The 20,398-nt window shown below is 39.2% G+C and overlaps 1 protein-coding gene across 2 annotated transcripts in view; it reads left to right on the top strand.

Annotated features, from left to right (window-relative positions):
* The window catches only part of LOC126092618 (stromal membrane-associated protein 1), a 179,252-nt gene that overhangs the window by 66,709 nt on the left and 92,145 nt on the right, over positions 1-20,398 (top strand). For both annotated transcript variants that reach the window (XM_049908333.1, XM_049908332.1), the window contains exon 4: positions 6,482-6,704. In XM_049908333.1, coding sequence (XP_049764290.1) covers positions 6,482-6,704 — 223 coding nt within the window. The remainder of the gene's footprint in view (positions 1-6,481; positions 6,705-20,398) is intronic.

The raw sequence follows: 20,398 nt of genomic DNA, 5'->3' as shown, positions 1-20,398 counted from the left end.
ATTAAGGTCAATAATTCATCACTGAGGAGTTTATTACTTTACCAAGCGATAGTAGAGGCTGCCCAGAGTTGGTGATTTACTTAATTTGTAGGCCTGACTGCAAGGCCACATTAAATTGATGAAATGATGTACTACAGTGGTTAAGATATTGGAGTCATTCAAGAGTAGTTGGGTTTTGGTAACCACTATCCATCCTTATTGGAGATTTTATAATTTTCCTAAATCACTGCAGGTGAATACCAGAGCAATAGTTTCAACAACACATCTAAGATGATTATTCCAAAATTAATGCCTCCCATTTATTTTCATGGAAAGCAAAACAGATACAAAAAATCCAGTGACACAGTAAATAGAAAAATATTTTAGATACAGGCTGTCCTTTTTCTGCAGTCACTACCATTCATTATGCACTTCTGTCAATCATGAATAAGGGATTGCTTGAATTTATCAAGTTTTCATAGGCTCAAAGAGCTAGAAGTCTGAAGGTTCTAAAGCAGCAGTGTATAGTGGATGTGGTAGGACAGTTGAGCCAAATTTGTCACAAAACTAGTCGACATGACATTATTGTGTTGCAAGGTGGACATTTGTCTCCTCCCCTCTCCTGGCTCATAACAGTTCTCTTAGACATCTGTCCCAGAAGACTGCAGGTGAACTGTTTCTTTGTTGGAGAATTTACGTGTTATCACTCTGTGATCTGTCCTTAAGAATCTTGCCCATAGTGGTGACATGATGTCTCACTTCTGGTGATAGTTAAAAAATTGGTTGCCTTGGGACATGGCAAGTTGTGTACTCCCCATCTGTTCTGTTATCCCCCTTAAGAGGTTTTTTCTGCTATCTTAGATACTTCCATTTTCATAACATGTACCAAGTACCTAAAAGTTGCATTAATTCAGCTTAACTTTATTATCCTCTACATTTGTTTGGATATCCTGGCTACAGTGATATAGTTGGTTTGCCAGAAAACCATATTAAGAAATATTCATTGCAAAATCCACACAGTTTATTAGGTGTGTTATAGTAAGGTAATGTGCTTGTTTTGTTGTAAGGGCGTTTATTATTGTAAAGTGTAATATCTGACTTTACAGCAACACATTTTATTTGTCTTGATTATCTTTTGTGTTAACTGAGTTTGAAGTTCAGAGAGGCTGGCACTTCAGATCTTTGGCACAACTATTGTAAGATTCCTAACTTGGTTTACATACTTCTGTTGACGGAATTTTTCTCCATGAGATAACATGCAGTAGTAATTATTGAACCAAAAATTAATAATTTCCAGTCGCAGTTTGCAGTCCATGTAAAGCATTTGAAATTACAGTTGAAAATCCAGGATGGAATGTAACAACATTATGAGAAGGAAAGTTGCCACGCTCCATATAGTGGAGATGCTGGGTTGCAGATAGGCATAACTACTGTGACTCGGCATCTCCGCTATAAGGTGAGTGGCAACATTTGAAATTCTAGCTGAATTGTAAAAGATTATGTAGTTGTGGAAATAACAATTTATTCTTACAACACTCTTTGTAAGACCCATCCCTACCATGAAATTGTTAGCCTGTGGCCAGATACAGTGTGAACAACATGTTTGCCAGTATGCATGGAAAAGGCTGGGTCTACGCAACATGTGTCTCTGTTGTACATTTACTAAAACTATGGAACTGAAGAATGAACCATGCCTAAGTAATATTTGTATTTGACAGCTTCATCTCAATAATTCATTCACGGTTCTTGATAATTAATTTTACTGTGGGCTTATATGTGATAACATTGTCTGTATTCACTTCTAACAAATACTTGTAATGGCATTGTTTGACTTTTATTGGCAGTGTTAATAAAGGATGGAGTATAACTGTGCACTTCAAACAAACATTAATAATACTATTCAAGTGAGAGAACAGTGTGGTATCTTGTTTAAACTGTATTAGTATTCTAGAGAGATTTATTTTATGATTTGTTGATCCATTATTTGCCACACTTGAACATTTCTGATTGATTACATTGGTGTTAGCATACTGCACTTGAGCTGTATTGTAGAACATCATTCAAGTGTAGCATGTGGCTACCAATTTATCTGTATTAAACTGAAGGTATGAGACACGAACTGACCATGAAAGAGAGTTCAATACGAAGTGCTGTTCAAGTGTTTGAACTTCGTTTTTATGTGGAATAAATTATTGACAATAGCGTACTTTCACCACCAGCTTTTCAGCCAGATGTCAGCAGTAGTGCTGGCTGCCAAGGACATCTGTGCAGGAAAGTCGAGTAGGCTACAACCTTCAGTGTCATACTGGTCCAGCAGGTCCTGACAGTTCCATTCAATGATTTTTAAATATTGTGTAAGAGTCCAAAGGCCTCTCATCTTTCACAAACTTTGTGATAACCAAAGTTATGTAATATATTGTCTAAGGCATTACAGAAGGAACTGAGGTGTTCACAAAATTTATTTTTTGTAATTCACCAATCATCGTGAATTAGTTTATCAAGACTGCACTTTTTGGGGGTGTGGCAACTGAGCAAGGTTTACTGGGGCGTGGATTTTCATACAGTCCCTTTTCACCACTAAAGCGCAATCCCCACCATCTCGCACTATTCACATCTACTGTATCGTCTCCATACACTTTCAGCTAGTGTCAATAGCACAATTTCTTCAGTAGTGAGGTATTTAATGATACATTCATGTATTATATGCATTTTGTCAGATGTGATTTTGGAATGCATCCTGGTTGCTGCAGCTGCTGCTGCTGCTGCTGTCGTCAGTTGAGGATAATAAAACCAACAGGACAAAAAGATAAAAAAATAGTCCTGTAACAACACAATCTGGCTCAGACTTTTGGTCAACACAAACAAGTAGGAGGAATTTGTTTTGGAATGACAATCTTAACATCCTCCACATTTTTTTCACTAAGAGTTAGTACTCCATGTCTAGAGACATAGAGCAGATTGCTAAAATCCATCTTAAAATTTTTGCTCATTGTGGTGTACTCAACTCTTTACTGGAAGGAGAAGTGGCACATAATGTTCCGCAGAGAGAGAGCGAGAGAGAAGAGACTGACTTTAAAGCATTTGAATCACTCCATGAAAAAAAAATCTCATTTGTTTAATAATGTGAAGTAGTGGCCTGGATCAGTTGGTCGGAATTGTCTTGGTGCACAGGATTTAAGACGTTAGGAGAAAGTTAAATCATAATTGTATTTTATTAAACTGATCTTTTGGTTTTATAATACTTTTGCCAGCTATGATAAAAAGCAGAACTGCAATGTTGTTACATTGGTGCTTGCTATTTCGCTACCTTTATCTGGACAATTTCATATGTTGGTTCGCCATTATTTCAGTCATAAGTTAAAGCTTTTGTCTTTTGTCTTTTGTCTTTTGTATTGTCCTCACAGATCTCTCCCCCCCCCCCCCCCCCCTCGCCTTCCAAATTAGTCAACTTTCTGTACGTAATTTTAAACACACAATTCACAGAGGCATTTAAGAAGTCATACTACTTATAATCATTACGTGACTGCAGCAAGTAGTAATTTTAGTGTGGTACAATGGGAAGTATCCTCTGGTACGTGTGCCTGTTGATCGTGAGGTATGGATACAGATGTTGTTTTTGGAAATTGATTTCTTGTTTGTAATATAACAAATTCATTAGTGCTTTGAACTGTTTTCATACTGAAGTTATTGTGAGATGCTGTAGGCAGTACTGCTTGGCCTTTTCATAGTGCTTCTCACACCTATGACATTACAGAAACCAAATGTCTCATTAATCAATAGTGTGTATAGCTTGCCTTCTGGTTGGGTGTGAAACTATAAAGGTTCATGCTTCAATCCCTTGTATGTTCTGTGAATTTGTTTAAAGACTTCTGAATACAGAATGGTAGTTGGAGCTAGGCACAGGAGACATTAAATTTCAGAAATTGTTAAGGAGTTAAACATGAAGAGACCTACAGTGTCAAGAGTGTGCAGAGAATACCAAATTTTAGGCATTGTCTCTCACTACAGACAGCCCAGTGGCAGACTGCCTTCACTTAATGACAGAGCACTGGCATTAGCGTAGGTGTTGTCAATGCTAACAGGCAAGCAACACTGTGTGAAATAACCAAAGAAATCAGTATGGGACATGACATATGTATCCGCTAGGACAGTGTGGCAAAATTCAGCATTAAAGTGCCATGGCAGCAGAAGACCAATGAGAGTGCTTTCACTTGCAGCACGACATCACCTTCAGCACCTCCCCTGCCCTTGTGACCATATCACTTGGATTGTGTATGACTGGAAAACATGGCCTGGTCAGATGATTTCCAATGTTGGTAAGAGCTAATGGTAGGGCTAGTGTAGTGCAGACCCACAAAGCCATGGACCCAAGTTGTCAGCAAGGCACTGTTAAAGGTGGTGGTGGCTCCATAATGTGAGCTGTATTTACATGAAATAGACTGGGTCCTGAGTCATTTACTGGAAATGGTTATATTCAGCTGCTTGGAGACCATTTGCAGCCATTAATATTTCCAAACAACAATGGAATTTATGGACAACTGTGCGCTATACTATGTCACTGGGCCACAATTGTTTGCGATTGGTTTGATGAACATTCTCAACAGTTTGCACGAATATTTTGCCATCCAGATTGCCTGACATGAATCCCACCAAACATTTATGGGGCATAATTGAGAGGTCAGTTTGTGTGACATCCTGCGCTGGCAACACGTTCAGTTATGGGGGGGCTATAGAGGCAGCATGGCCCAGTATTTCTGCAGCGGACTTCCGATGACTTGTTGAATCTATGTGATGACGAGTTGCTGCATTAAGGTGGTCCAACATGATATTAATAGGTATCCCATGACTTTACTCACCTCAGTATACAACTTCTTGACATCGTTGCATCACATGATGTACAAAAATGTGTTGTACTTTGCTGGAATTTTAGAAATGTCCACTCTTATTCAGTGCATGAATATTACATTTTAGTTGAAAAGGGGAGGGCATGCACAGTAATATTTGAGGAAGTGTGCTCTTTTGAGTGCATTTTGCGAGTGTAAAGTTCGCAAGAGTTGCAGAAGTAATTAGCTTAAAAATTTTGTTTGCACCATTTAAAGATACAACCATTTTGTACTTAGAGGTGGATTTTTGTCACTTTCAGAGTAGTCATTTGTTTCTTTGTGATGGTGGATGTAGGTTGCCACAATCATCCTAGTTGTGATGTGTATGAGCAAGACAAAGTTGTTGCCTTTAACAACAGTTATATTTTTATGCACATACATCTACATAAAGTGCTAATATCATGTTTTTAATGTAGTTGCTTTTATGTCATTAGATGCTGCAGGCTCACTTTCACAAGTTTTTGTGTGCTTAAGTGAGATACTCGTCATGATATAATTAGTTACATGAAAACGTGCTTCATTTATGGAGTTACGAAAAGTCATGTTGATCAGTGCACATGCTTGCTTTGAGGCCAAAAAAGAACAGGGCACAAGCAATTCCACATCAGCCAGCAAAGAGAACTTCTGAATGTCTTGGTATTAATGAAAGTGAATTTTCAGAGCACAGAGAGAAACTTCATGTCTTTTTATCATCAGAAAAGTGTTCCCTATTTCTTTTGTACAGAATCTGAGTTAATAGATTTTCACTTGCAGTTAAAATATATGGTACCTTTCACTGTTAATTTGCGAGATGCTTGTATATAAAGCATTCATTCATAGTACCCTGTTTTATTGCCCTTTATTTGCAACAACTGAACTTGGCAGTGCTGTATTGCAGTGCTCACACAAAGTTGCCATCCTTCACTGGTGAATAGGTGCTTTATCACATATTGCAACAATAGCAGGGTACTGACGTGACAGCTCGTTCCACCACAGTGTCACATGGATTTTAGCTACTAACGCAACTGCTTAATAAGCTATTTAGCTGACGATCCTGGGGAGCATTCAGTAGTAATGACATACAGTGTAACCAATAAAAGTTATAGCTCTACACCTGTGCTTTGTCCACCAAGTAATGACAACAGTTGACTTCCTCTGCCATAGCAGTACAATGGTAAGCTCAGTCGCAGCATCTTGACCTTCACATTATAACAGTGGAAATGACTAATCAGAAAATAATTAAAATCTGCTTGCAAATAGAAAATGACTGTATTTTTAAACTCTGCAAAAGAAATTTTTCACATGATTATGGTATGGTTCTATGACTCAACAAAGTTGACACTCTACAAAAATTCATTGAAAAAGCATGATTTCTTTTACATATTATCGCATGTCACCCCCCCTTTTTTAACTAACATGTAATGTTCACATACCATAAAAAAGTGACATTTCCGGCAAGGGTCGACACACACAAGTTAGTCACGCTGTGTAACCAGAATATAGGCTGTCAGGGGTCGTTCAGTACGAAATGGATTATAGTTTTTGAGTGACTCGTGATACGTAGCTTTCATTTATATAAATTTATTCATTTGTTCACATTTACTTCTATGTATTATTACAGAACTCGCTTATTATTTTAGGTCAATTGGGACAAGGAACTGGAAGAGGAAGCAGAACGGCAGAGGAAGCGTAAGAAGGAAGCAAAGCAGCAGCAGACCCGAAAATCAACAGGATCATTAACAGAAGTAACAGTGCCTCAGTTACTCCCAAAACCTAAAGGATCAACTAGCCCCAAACCTGGTCGGCAAAATCCTGAGGCTGCCAAGCAGCAGAAGCAAACCACACAGGATCTCCTTGGTCTTGGTAAACAAATTACAAATTAATTTCCTAATTAACAATATCAATGACACTAATCCCAAAGTCAATGCAAGTGCTGTCAGATGTTTCATTGCATACATATCTTGTATGTCTGCTGCACATAAAAAAGTAGTTCGGGAATTTGGCAGTTACATAGAATAAATTTTAATAATCAAAACTGTGGTTACATCTAATAAGACCAGCGGTGGCTGTTATGTGTTAATATGCTACAGTGCAATGTAAATGTCACACTGAAATTATTTAATTTTGCTTTGTATATGAACATGAAATTGCACCAAGATTGCACCATTTCTCTTTGGATGCAAGCCAAAAACGACACAATTTCTCTTAAAATGCTCGCTTATATTCAAATGAAACAGATTAAAATGTGTTCTCTAGCAGTCTCACTGTAATAATTGGAAAGAAGAGTAAACTGCGGAAGTAGTCAGCTGTGCTGTGATCAACTTAGAGAAGTGACACAGCAGTCTGTTTCCCACTGCACATGCTCTGATGTTATGTCACTAATAGTGCAACATTGCTCACAGCACCAGGTCAGTGTTCTTCCTTGAAACTGTGTGCCACATTGTGTAGTCATACAGTGCAAGGGATTTATAAAGTGCTACTGTTGTGATGGCACCATGGCCGAATTGTCTCAACTGGTAATTTGCCAACCTGGCTTTGATTTAAATTCCTGCTGTCACCATTTTTTTCACATTGTTAAACTATTAATTAGTAAATTTAAATATTTTTTACACAGTTAAAATTGTATTAAAATCGTTCTGATTACTACCCTTGCAAGTCAAAAGGCTACATGGTGCTAAAACAAGTGACTTTACAGGGAAATGTAGTATGAAGGAGCTTCCTGTACAGAGACTGCTAAAGAGGCCCTTTTCTAGTAGATCTTTATAGAAGAAATTGAGATTTAAAGAGTCAGATAGATGTATTTCAAATGTAAATCTAACAGCAGAGGGGATTAGGACAATGCTCACAAATTCGGCATAAGTAATGCTGAAAATATTGAAACACCTACAAAATATTTTGATAAGGTTTTTAATTTCCCAGAACCAGTACACAAGCTTAGATATTCACACACTCACGAAAATGTGGAATAATATTTACCCCTAACTATCGAAGAAATTGAAGAAATTATTAAAACTTAACGCTCTACCAAAAATAAAAAATGAGCTGAAGTTAATCTTAGAGACTCCTTGAAAAATATAAACTCCCAGGAGATTGGAAGGTGGTCTTTATACATAACCTATATGAGAAAGGCAATAAAAAGGATGTTACTAACTGCAGAGGAATTTCTTTGCAACCAGTAGCATGTAACGTATTCTCAAAGATTATACGAGGGCTATTCAGAAAGTAGGGAATGTTTCCATTTGATACTGCTAGTCGCGCGCCAATCACGTAATTTCGGTATGTGCGTGCTGGACAGCTCAGTTGGCATCCATCTGTGACAGCGGGAATGTGTCTGCGCGTTGTGACTTATGATCTTGGTGCTAAAGTTGATGAAACGATTTGTGAAAATCATCGCTTCACAATAATGGAGCTTTTGCCTTATTTTCCACAAGTTTCATGGACTTTGTTACTTGAAATTGTCACTCAGAAGCTAGGCTACTACAAATTTTGTGCACAATGGTGCCCAAAATGCCTATGGAGAACCATAAAGTACAGCAAATGGGGGCAACGTTGACATTACTGGAGGCCTACCACAAACATGGTGATTCATTACTGGATCAAATCATAACCAGTGGTGACTCGGTGAAACATGTCAATTGGGAGACAAAATTACATTCCATGGAGTGGGGGCACACAAGGTCCCCCCAGAAACCAAGAAAATGTTTGCAAACCTTGTCAGCAAGGAAGCAGATGGTGACTGTTTTGGGATAGGCAAGGTGTGCTTCTTATTAATTTTCTCAAACGTGGAGCAACCATAAATTCTGCCTGGTACTGTCAGCCTTAGAAGAGCAGTTCAAAACAAACTCTGAGGAAAGCTGACGTCCAAAATTTTGTTTTTGCACAACAGTGCCCCACCTCACATGGCAAACGGCACTAAAGAACTCCTTAATTCATTCAAATGGGAAATTTTTCCCTCATCTGCCCTACAGCCCCGATCTTGCACCAAGCGATTTCCATTTGTTTCCCAAGATGAAGAACTGGCTTGCAATGCAGCACTTCGATGACGAGGCGGAACTCCAGGTTGGTGTGACTAACTGGATGAAGTCTGAGGTGGCAGAATTTTACGGCTAAGGTCTTTCAAAGCTTGTCCACCACTATAAGTTCCTCAATGTGTTTGGTGACTGTGTGGGAAACTAGTACATTAGTCACCCTTTCAGATGTATATACACCACTGGCCATTAAAATTGCTACACCAAGAAGAAATGCAGATGATAAACATGTATTCATTGGACAAATGTATTATACTACAACTGACTTGTGACTACATTTTCATGCAGTTTGGGTGCATAGATCGTGAGTAATCAGTACCCAGAATAACCACCTCTGGCCGTAATAACGGCCTTGATACGGCTGGGCATTGATTCAAATAGGGCTTGGATGGCATGTACAGGTACAGCTGCCAATGCAGCTTCAACACGATACCACAGTTCATCAAGAGTAGTGACTGGCGTATTGTGACGAGCCAGTTGCTTGGCCACCATTGACCAGACGTTTTCAGTTGGTGAGAGATCTGGAGAATGTGCTGGCCAGGGCAGCAGTCGAACATTTTCTGTATCCAGAAAGGCCCGTACAGGACCTGCAACATGCGGCCGTGCATTATCCCGCTGAAATGTAGGGTTTCGCAGGGATCGAATGAAGGGTAGAGCCACGGGTCGTAACACATGTGAAATGTAACGTCCACTGTTCAAAGTGCCGTCAGTGCGAACAAGAGGTTACAGAGGCGTGTAACCAATGGCACCCCATACATCACGCCGGGTGATATGCCAGTATGGCGATGATGAACGCATGCTTCCAATATGCGTTCACCGCGATGTCGCCAAACACGTATGCGACCATCATGATGCTGTAAACAAAACCTGGATTCATCCGAAAAAATTAAGTTTTGCCATTCGTGCACCCAGGTTTGTCGTTGAGTACACAATCACAGGCGCTCTTGTCTGTGATGCAGCATCAAGGCTAACCGCATCCGTGGTTTCTGAGCTGATAGTCCATGCTGCTGCAAACGTCTTCAAACTGTTCGTGCAGATGGTTGTCATTTTGCAAATGTCCCCATCTGTTGACACAGGGATAGAGACGTGGCTGCAGGATCCGTTACAGCCATGCGGATAAGATGCCTATCATCTCGACTACTAGTGATAAGAGGGCGTTGGGATCCAGCACGGCGTTCCGTATTACCCTCCTGAACCCACAGATTCCATATTCTGCTAATAGTCATTGGATCGCGAGCAGCAATGTAGCGATACTATAAACCACAATCACGATAGGCTACAATCCGACCTTTATCAAAGTCGGAAACGTGATGGTATGCATTTCTCCTCCTTACACGAGGCATCACGACGACGTTTCACCAGGCGACTCTGGTTAACTGCTGTTTGTGTATGAGAAATCTGTTGGAAACTGTCCTCATGTCAGCACATTGTAGGTGTCGCCACTGGCGCCAACCTTTTGTGAATGCTCTGAAAAGCTTATCATTTGCATATCACAGCATCTTCTTCCTGTTGGTTAAATTTCGCGTCTGTAGCACGTCATCTTCGTGGTGTAGCAATTTTAATGGCCAGTAGTGTAATAAAACATATTTCTTGTACTTCGTTTTTTAATGCCAAAATGTTCCCTACTTTCTGAGTAGCCCTCGCACTAATTAGAGAAGAAACAACACTGGAAAGCAATTTATGTGAATACCAAGATGGTTTGAAGAAGGCAGAGCATGTTCTGAAAAAATATTTAATAGAAGTCAATCCAATCATTTGCCTCAGATTACTGAAATCAAAAGGTCTGATTTTTTTTTTCTTTTTTTGTGTAGGATATTGTGCAAGCATATAGTGTGAGGTATTTTTAAAGCTCTGCTGTTGTGGCTGCTCTGCGGGTGAGTGGTGTCAAATCCAGCCAGGCAGCTCACCATCCTGGGTTTGGCTCCCACTGATCCTATTTTTTTCTTTTTCTCCCCTCACTGTATTAAACTGTAATGATGAAATTTAAATATATGTGAGCAGTTCAATTTATATATGTAAAATTAATATATTCAGTTTAGTTAAGATCACTACCCTTGTAAGTCGGAAGGCTGTAGGCCACCATATTGTAGCACATTGGTATAACTTTGCACAAGTTTCCATTCGATAAGACAGTTATAGTGTTTAAAATGTGGTGAGGTATAACTGAAAGGGGGAAAAACTGCAAACTGTGAGTATGTATGGGAAAATGGCTCAAATGTATGACAGACAGATTAGAGTTGCAATGATATTATTACAGTAAGGGAAATAGTTTTAATATTAATATTTTTAAAGCCTTTTCCTTGCCTGGACATGGTCGTATTAGTCAACTTTTGGTGTGATTAAGTAGGAAAGGCAAAATTTTCACATGTTAACAACAGCATTTATCTTATTGTAATTTTGTAGCTGTCGTCCTCACCATGCTCCCATTTGCTTTGTAATTCTATCTGATAACTATTCTAGCAATTGTGTTTTCTGTTGGTGATTTGCACTAATTCATAGATGGACATTTCAGTAATGACCTAATTTTATTGCTTTGTATTGACATGCTTTCAGTAGTTGTGTATTATCTTCTTCTTTAGTAACCAGCGTTTAGTGAGGAGTAGAGACAGGATATTTAAATTTGTTGTAGGTTCTCTTTGTAGTTCTTCTCAAATTGAAAAAGCAAATTCTTCAATTCATGAATTTGCAAATGATGTTGTGCAAACTCCACTGGAAGTTTGTGGATTGTATTATTAATGTTAACATTTTAAGTTACAGTTATTGGTCAGTGGATACTGTGGGTTGGAATATTAACAATAGAAGGAAAAGGAGTGGTTGCTACTCACCATAAAGTTGACACATTGAGCTACAGATAGGCACAACGAAAAGACTGTTAAACAATATAGCTGTTGGTCAAAACCTTCTACAAAAAAGGAACACACACACACACACACACACACACACCCTCGTAGGGTGACCAGATGCAATTGTTTAAAAATGGGGACAAACAGCTTCAAAAAGGAGGACAAAGGAAGAAAAAAGAGGACACATCAAACGGCTGCGGATACCACTCGTCAGCTTTGGACAAGTCGCATGACTGCCGGAATTACCGGTAAAACTAGTAGTTAATAGTTACTAATGGTCAGGTGGTGGTTAACTGAGCAATATAAAAAAATTAAAGACATTGATTGTGGTGACAGTGTGGTGTCAATTGTTTTGTTATATCAACAACACGGAATTGTTTACAAAGCGAAAAACATAAGACTACTCACCTCCCTTCATTCAATGCACCGCTACCAACTTCTACAATTCAAATAGCAGCTGATGACATGTAAACTACACTTTAACCTTCCAAATATAGATAAACTGAATGACTATGAAACAATGAAATAAAACCATGGCAGTTAATCTGTCGAGTTATTTCTTACCTTTATTGGCCACTAAGACATACGTTCCAGCTGGACATATCTTACATTCCGCTTCAAATTTATTTCTCCCTTTCTTAAAGCTGGACATTTGCAGGAAAGGACATCAAAAAATGTACACTTTCATTTAGGCATAGCCAAACATTTTACGTAACTCACTCGGTTAAAAATTACACTCACAAATCACACGTGTACTACAGGAAGCCAAGCCAATACAAAGCGAAGATACGAAAAGAAAATTTTAAATAATTGATATTTGCATTCGCTTATTGGTAGATCAACAAAAACATCGACGGTCCTGGTGCCACCTACTAACACAGCCTTCGTGCGTGTTTATCACGAAGGCTGTGCCAATAATTAAATTATTTAAGAAAAGAGCAATAGAACGGGACGAATTGTAAATTTAACTGTATTACGCTCAACTTTGCAAAAAAGCCAGACACTTTAAAAATCCGCCCGGACCCCGGACAAAGGGCTAAAAAGTACACGTTCAGATTAATCCGAACGTCTGGTCACCCTACACACACGTACCAAGCATATCTCATGCACACATGCCTGTCTGCTCGGACTGGACTGAGCTGCCAGAGAAGGCAGTTGTGTGTGTGTGTGAGGTTGTTTGTTTGTGGGAATGAATCTCTCTCTCTCTCTCTCTCTCTCTCTCTCTCTCTCTCTCTCTCTCTCTCTGTGTCTGTCTGTGTGTCTGTCTGTGTGTGTGTGTGTGTGTGTGTGTGTGTGTGTGTGTCTGTGTGTGTGTGTCTGTGTGTGTCTGTCTGTCTCTGTCTCTGTCTCTGTGTGTGTGTGTGTGTGTGTGTGTGTGTGTGTGTGTGTGTGTGTGTGTGTGTGTGTGTGTGTGGTGGTGGTGATGAAGAAGCTAAATGTGTAACAGTCTTTTGTTGTGCCTCTCAGCTACTTAACATGTCATCTTTATGGTTAGTAGAAAAAATTATCCTTCTTTTCTTATTGGTTATTAGTAAGTTATCACCAATAGTTGCGAAAAATGTCCAGTCTATCAAGGAAGTGCTTTCTCAAAGACTGAATAAAATTAACTGGCAGAAATGTAATTTTATTAAAGACTGTTCTAAAAGTTACTCATTATTTGGAGATTACTACCATTACTAGTGAAACTCCTTTAGTTGAGTACATATAATTTATCTATGATAACAAAATTTGTCATTATTAATCTGGCCAGCTTCATAATATTGATTTAAAACATAAATTGAATTTTATTGATAATAAATGTTGTTGAACTCTGTGACTGTTCCTTTAAAGGGTAACACTGAATACAATCTGTTATCCTTCACATTTGGAGGTGGTAGTTTTTTTTAAAAAAAAGAAAGAAAGAGAGAGAGAGACAGGGAGAATCCATTTTGATGTGATTGTGCAAACAGTTAAATGTTTCTGCATTACAGTTTAGATACTATATCTATTGGATGTGGAAACCTGAAACTGAACATTTGCTCATCTGAAGATGGGCATAAGTACACAACCAGGTACATTTTAAATAAACCACCTGCAGTTATGACTGGTAGCAAATTTTATTCAACATTACACACAAAAAGCTTTATAAAAATTTTCAATGTAATTCTACATTAATATTCCTGAGGCTGTTGGTACTTGCAACATAAACAGTTACAAAATTGTGGTAATGCTCACATTTTCTATATAATTCCTAAACTATACGTACCTCATAGATGTTGCTAAATGGCAAATGCTCCAATGATACAAAATAGTGATGTTTGAGGTGGAGAGAGAGTTTACAGTTAGTAAACTTGCACCTACACAACACTGTCAATTATAAATTTCCAGCAGCTTTGAAATGGCTTAAGTGTCTGATGTTTGGTAAGTTGGTGCAACATTGTATATGGCAGTGAGCAGTGGTCAGTGATCTTGAGTCAGCTGCTTATATTATGAAGATGATGAACACCCATGAGTGCACTGTGGACATTGCAAAAAGCAGAAAATATTTGCTGGGATTGCAGTGCTAAAGTTGTTTTAAAGTTGTGCCAGTATATGGAATACAGTTGTATAGACTGTTCTTTCCCTTACACATTGTGCAGCCATTTTGGATCATAATAATAAAAACATGGAAGTTTATAATGCCAAAGAAGTGCCAAAGATGTTAGTCATACTTACTGAACATTACTTGAAGACATAACAGGATATAATGAGTATTTCATACTCCTACAACCAAGGTACATACTAAGTTATCCATTGTTAAGAAAAGAGAGTTGTGTTGAAAGGTGAATATTTAGAGAAGGAACGAACATTACCACCCAATTTCATGGTCCAACATTTTTTGTTGTTGGGGTAATTAAAACAGAGTACCTCTCATGTGTTAGTTTACTTAATCATGACTTCCATTGTGGATACAGAACAGTTATTGTGAATATTGCATTATTCTTATTTCAGTGGTTATTGCGTTGTAATTGGTTCAGAGTTTATTTGCAATCGGGCATAGAAATTTGTATGTGTGGAACTTCTGTTGACTTACAGATTTTGTACAAGACTGTTAAACAGTTCTATCATTTTACTTCTGCTAGCCAATTTCTGCCTTTCAGTATTAAACTTTTCAGTAGTTTGTCTGTGTACCTATCAGGATCATGTCTATACCATCCCAGTGATACTGAACTTTGCTGCTACTGCTGCCAGGTCATCAGCAGTACTTGAGTACTTATTCATCCTATTCTCCCAACACTGACCTGTGGTAGTTGCACAACTAAATTGGCCTATGTGGCAGATAGGCCCCTCCTCTCTTGTGGTTCTTACTGCACCACCATTAACCTGGACTCCTGGATCTGACCGGAGCAGCAGTGTCTTCCTCTGGCATCTACCAACGACACAGCTGCCTTTAGGGAGAAGTCTCCCTTAAATCTACAGACCAATGACCCAACACCAGGCAGTGTGTGACAGAACCACAGATTGTTGGTCTTCTGCTCTTGTCTCCACAGCAAATAACCCCAAGCAAGAATGCCAACTATCTAAAGTATTTAAAGAGATAAAGAAGAAATCATGGGAGAAGATCACTCCAGTTACCTTGGAGGCACTGTATCCCCCTGTCGAATCGAAAACTGTCGATATTCTATCCCCATCACAGAGAGTGATAGTGGGCCATCACCTGTCACCCAGGCATCCTCACACTTTACGAGGATGCCCTTAATGTGATCATTTAATGGATCTGCAGCGGGTGTTACTTTCACCTGCCAGAACTACAGCTAATGTGCTCCTGTTGTTTTCCAAGAAATGCATTTCAGTGATGACCATTCTCCAGTCCTTGTAGTTTACTGTTCGTTCTATTGGAAACGGATGGGTCCTATCTGGAGGGATCTGTACATTAGTTTGCAAAGGTGTTGTCAGTGAGTGGGAAACCCTCCTTATCGTATCAGAAGGGATAGCAGTGAGTGTGAAATAGCCCAGTGATCACCATTTGCCGTCTATTTACCCCTCACTGGGGTCTTTCTTGCAGCATATGGACAAAAATGTGGAAATGCCAAAAACACAATATAACCATGCCTCATATGGTGTAGAAAACATGCTGGCGTCCAGAACAGCATTCCAGTTGCCCAGGAATGGATAACTAAAACTCCAGTATGTTTTTTGACAGATTCTTGTGGCATTCTTCCTGCAAAATAGTGACAACTTCAGCTAATGATGATGGAGGTGGATAGTGATCATGCACTCATCTCCAAAGTAGACTACAAAGGTTCAATAATATTGAGATCTTGTGGCTGTGATGGTCAGGGTAGATGTGACAATTCATCTTCATGCTCACAAAACCAAACCAGGACAATGTGAGCATATGAACAGCACCCCTGTTGTCTCGGAACACAGCATCACTATTGGCGAGCAAACATTGTACCTTCGAATGGACCTGAACAGCTAAAATGATAATGTATAATAATCTTTGGATCTTTGGTAGGAATGTAATCATGGAGAGTAACCATGGAGCCCAGGGAATACTATGATATGGCTGCCCAAATGCCCACTGAACTCTGCCACATTTCACTTTATGGGCGTAAACTACTCCAGAAGTTTGAAATTTGAAAGGTGACTCATCTGACCAAATGACATTGTCCCATTGCTCCATAGTTGAGGTTTTGTGGCTTTGGCACTATGTTTTTCTGTTACGGACATTTCATCGTTGAAGAATGTGTGTAGAATTCCAGCATGCCCTGTAGTTCCTGTTTATGGAGCTCTGTTAATGTTGTTTTGGTGCTGGCCATATTTGCATGTTCGACATTCAGTTCTGCAGTAACTTCTACAGATGTTGGCATCTTATTTTTCATGACAATCATCTTCAATGACCATTTGTCATGATCACTCATTCTTTCGTCCAAATTGTGACTTACCTGATGATGATCTGTCGCTTTCTCTGCTTGCAGTATAAATCTTTAATACAGTGCCTCTTGAAACTTTAAACACTTCAGCTCCCTTGGTTACAGTAGCATTTCCATATGAGCACCAATAACTTGCCCACATTCAAATTTACTTAGCTCTGATATAGTGCACTCACAGTTACACACAACACTATTCTGACCACGAATGACACTTGCAACTTATTGATGATATTGCCCAGATCCTGTTCGTGGTCAAATGCAACAGCATAATCTGCAGGTTTGGCTAGCATCTGCATTTATGTTCACGCATGTACTTCTTGTGTTGTTTCCATATTTTTGTCTAACCCTTGTATCTTGAGACGGCCACTTAAATCCAATAACTTCAGTCCTCCCCTTTTCTCCTAATGGGAACTTCAGTACACACATACCTGTGGCGAAGTACCAAGCCATCTAGTAGGGACCTTCTGATTGAGCAACTTCTTTACAGTCCTAATTTGTATGTTCTCAGTGACGGTATCCCTACCCACTCCATTGTTTTCCATGGCACCTTACAGTATGTTTTCCCAGTCTTGTGGCTTTGCTACAATACAGTAATATTTGCAACAGTCGTCACTTTCTGGTGGTAGTGTCACTTCCATGTCACCACATGTGGCACCATTGCCACATTGGGCTATCTACAGGGGCAATTGGCAGTTACAGACCACTGCTGTCATTTTCATCCTCTCCCCATCAATCTGTGTTGATGACTTTATTGGAGACATATCACATGCAATCAGTGCTGCTGGAATTTCTATCTCTTCGTACTGCCCCCCTCCCCCCCTCCCATCCCTCCTCCAGCAGCCAGTACCATGGTGGACCAAAGACATTGCAATAGCTATTCAGGGCTGTTGGTGGACCCTGCCACATCTTATCATCCACAGGCTACCCTCTTTCACTTTTAAGTGGATGCATGCAAAGGCACACTACACAATTAAATGAGGTAAGAAGGAATGCTGGAGCACTGTGTCTCCTCTTTGGTAACTTACACCTGTTCATCACAGGTCTGGGCCAAGCTTCATAGTATACTGGATTCTTAAAGATCTAGAACTTGTCTGGTTCTACCACTTCATTGTGGTATTTCTACCAACACGTCAGTTCTTGCTGAACACCTTGCGACCCACGACCTACTTAGCAACATCAGGTGCTCCCTCTTCTTACGTAGCTAGGGTTTGAATGCATAAAAACAAATCGGACATTCACCTAACCTGTACTGTAGGAATGTTGTCTCTACAAATATCTTGAATTCGATATGTCAATATTAAAACAAAACAAAAAAATTATTGGCACTTGTTATATTGAAAAAAAGTATTGACATATCAACGAAAAAAATATCAATATACTGGCTTATAAAAATATCAGCTGCACATTGTAAATGTGTGCTGGTTTTAGAGCTGTATATTTAAGTACAGATTTTTTATTGGATATTCTGCATGTCAGCAAGTTAGCAGCGTGTTTATCCCCTTAGAGCAAGAATTGAAAGGAAAACAATGTGCATTCACACTTGGGGGGTAACCACTTTGCTAGCAATGGTAACTGCATGTAAGTGACACAATAAAATATGCCCAGAACACTTTGTCAACTTTGCTGTTTTTTTTTCAAGCACCAGCGACCTAGCAGCTGTAGTTAAATGTTGCGGTTTCTGTTGGTAGCGCCAAGTGCTGATGCCGTCATCATTTTCCCCACACACATTCTTCCCCACGGCAAAGACCAATCTTATCATTTAGATTTTTGTTCAGTATTTTCAGCAGCTGTTCTTGGAGAATGCCGATGTGAAGAAACAGCACACTAGATGCATTGAAAATTGTTTATTAACGAAACTGGTGTGCCATTTCTTCACATCATAAATATCAGAAATCTTGTTATTCCATTCAAATTCCCCTCCCCCCAGTGCAGTCAGACTTGTCACCTTCACTTGCTTCAGAGTTGGAGAAAGATTGTACGTGATGAAAGCTCAAAAAAGTAGTAAGATTTCTTCACACAGGGAAAATAAAATTATGTTCTACAACATTCAAAAGAACCATTTTAAATATTTACCAGAAATTGTGAATAAATATGTTGTTGTTGTTGTTGTCTTCAGTCCTGAGACTGGTTTGATGCAGCTCTCCATGCTACTCTATCCTGTGCAAGCTGCATAATCTCCCAGTACCTACTGCCGCCTACATCCTTCTGAATCTACTTAGTGTATTCATCTCTTGGTCTCCCTCTACGATTTTTACCCTCCACGCTGCCCTCCAATACTAAATTGGTGATCCCTCGATGTCTCGGAACATGTCCTACCAACCGATCCCTTCTTCTAGTCAAGTTGTGCCACAAGCTCCTCTTCTCCCCAATTCTATTCAATACCTCCTCATTTGTTATGTGCTCTACCCATCTAATCTTCAGCATTCTTCTGTAGCACCACATTTCTAAAGCTTCTATTCTCTTCTTGTCTAAACTATTTATCACCCACGTTTCACTTCCATACATGGTTACACTCCATACAAATACTTTCATAAACAACTTCTTGACATTTAAATCTATATTCGATGTTAACAAATTTTTCTTCTTCAGAAACGCTTTCCTTGCCATTGCCAGTCTACATTTTATATGCTCTCTACTTCGACCATCATCAGTTATTTTGCTCCCCAAATAGCAAAACTCCTTTTCTACTTTAAGTATCTCATTTCCTAATCTAATTCCCTCAGAAATATACAAAATAAAAATATCAGTGCCTGGTATTGCCATATCGATATACCACTGAAAAAAATTTCAACAATATTTATCAATATTTTTTTGGAAAAAGTATTGATAGTGATATTTTGTCTACAGCCCTACTGGATCCCAAATAACCCTGAATTATGTGTTGAACCATTCACTGATGGGGACCTGCTTCCAGCTTTTGACTTGTCGCAGGGTATTGCCCGAGACACTGATTTGATTTCTAATTAGATGATTAAACATCTGAATGTGACTCTCAGGCTCCATCTACCCAGGGTCTTCTTTTATATTTCGAGGTTTCTCTTCATAGTGGAGAATTAATACTATCATCACAGTCCTTTTACCAGGCAAAACTACCAAGATCCATTAACAGTTACCAAACAGTTAGGTCGTGTCCTACATAAGCGGCAGAAGCGACTGACAGTGAGCAACGTCTGGATACACGACACTGTAGCAACAAGCAGCAGCATCGGGTGAAAAGCTCGGGTGTCCTGCATGCGAGTGATCCTCTTGTGCTACAAGGTGGGCTGCTTAGAGCCGACCAGCTGTTCATATAAAATGGTGCTCTAAACTGTAGAATACTGTAGCTGGAGAATGAGGCTACAAAATTAGCTTTAGTTAGGAAAATTAAGTGAAAAGGATGCTGTGCATGAAATTTACAAAGGGAGGAATCTTTAGGGAGAATTTCACAATTTATATCATCAACTACAAGGACAAATTTTCAAATACTCATGAATGAGCAGAGGAGCATTTGACTGTTTAATCAATAAATTAAAGACAAATGTTTTTTACATAATAAAGAACTTTTAACAGCCGATAGTTGCAGTACAATGACTGACTACCTTAAATACAAAGAACATGCACAATAAACAAGAGGTAACGGGGGTGTAACGGTAGTGTTCCCAGTTTTTTAGCTGTGACAGAGAGGTCCTGGGTTCGATCCCAGCCCTGTCCTATATTTTAACTGACTAACTACAGTTCTGTATATTAATTTTTATGTATACTGATTACATTGCATCACTAAGTACGTTTTTAACGTCTCGCCAAAGTACTTA

Source organism: Schistocerca cancellata, chromosome 7, assembly GCF_023864275.1.
Source record: "Schistocerca cancellata isolate TAMUIC-IGC-003103 chromosome 7, iqSchCanc2.1, whole genome shotgun sequence".
NCBI lineage: Eukaryota > Metazoa > Arthropoda > Insecta > Orthoptera > Acrididae > Schistocerca > Schistocerca cancellata.
The sequence above is the reverse complement of the archived record's forward strand: the minus strand, read 5'-3'. Positions and strand labels throughout refer to the sequence as shown.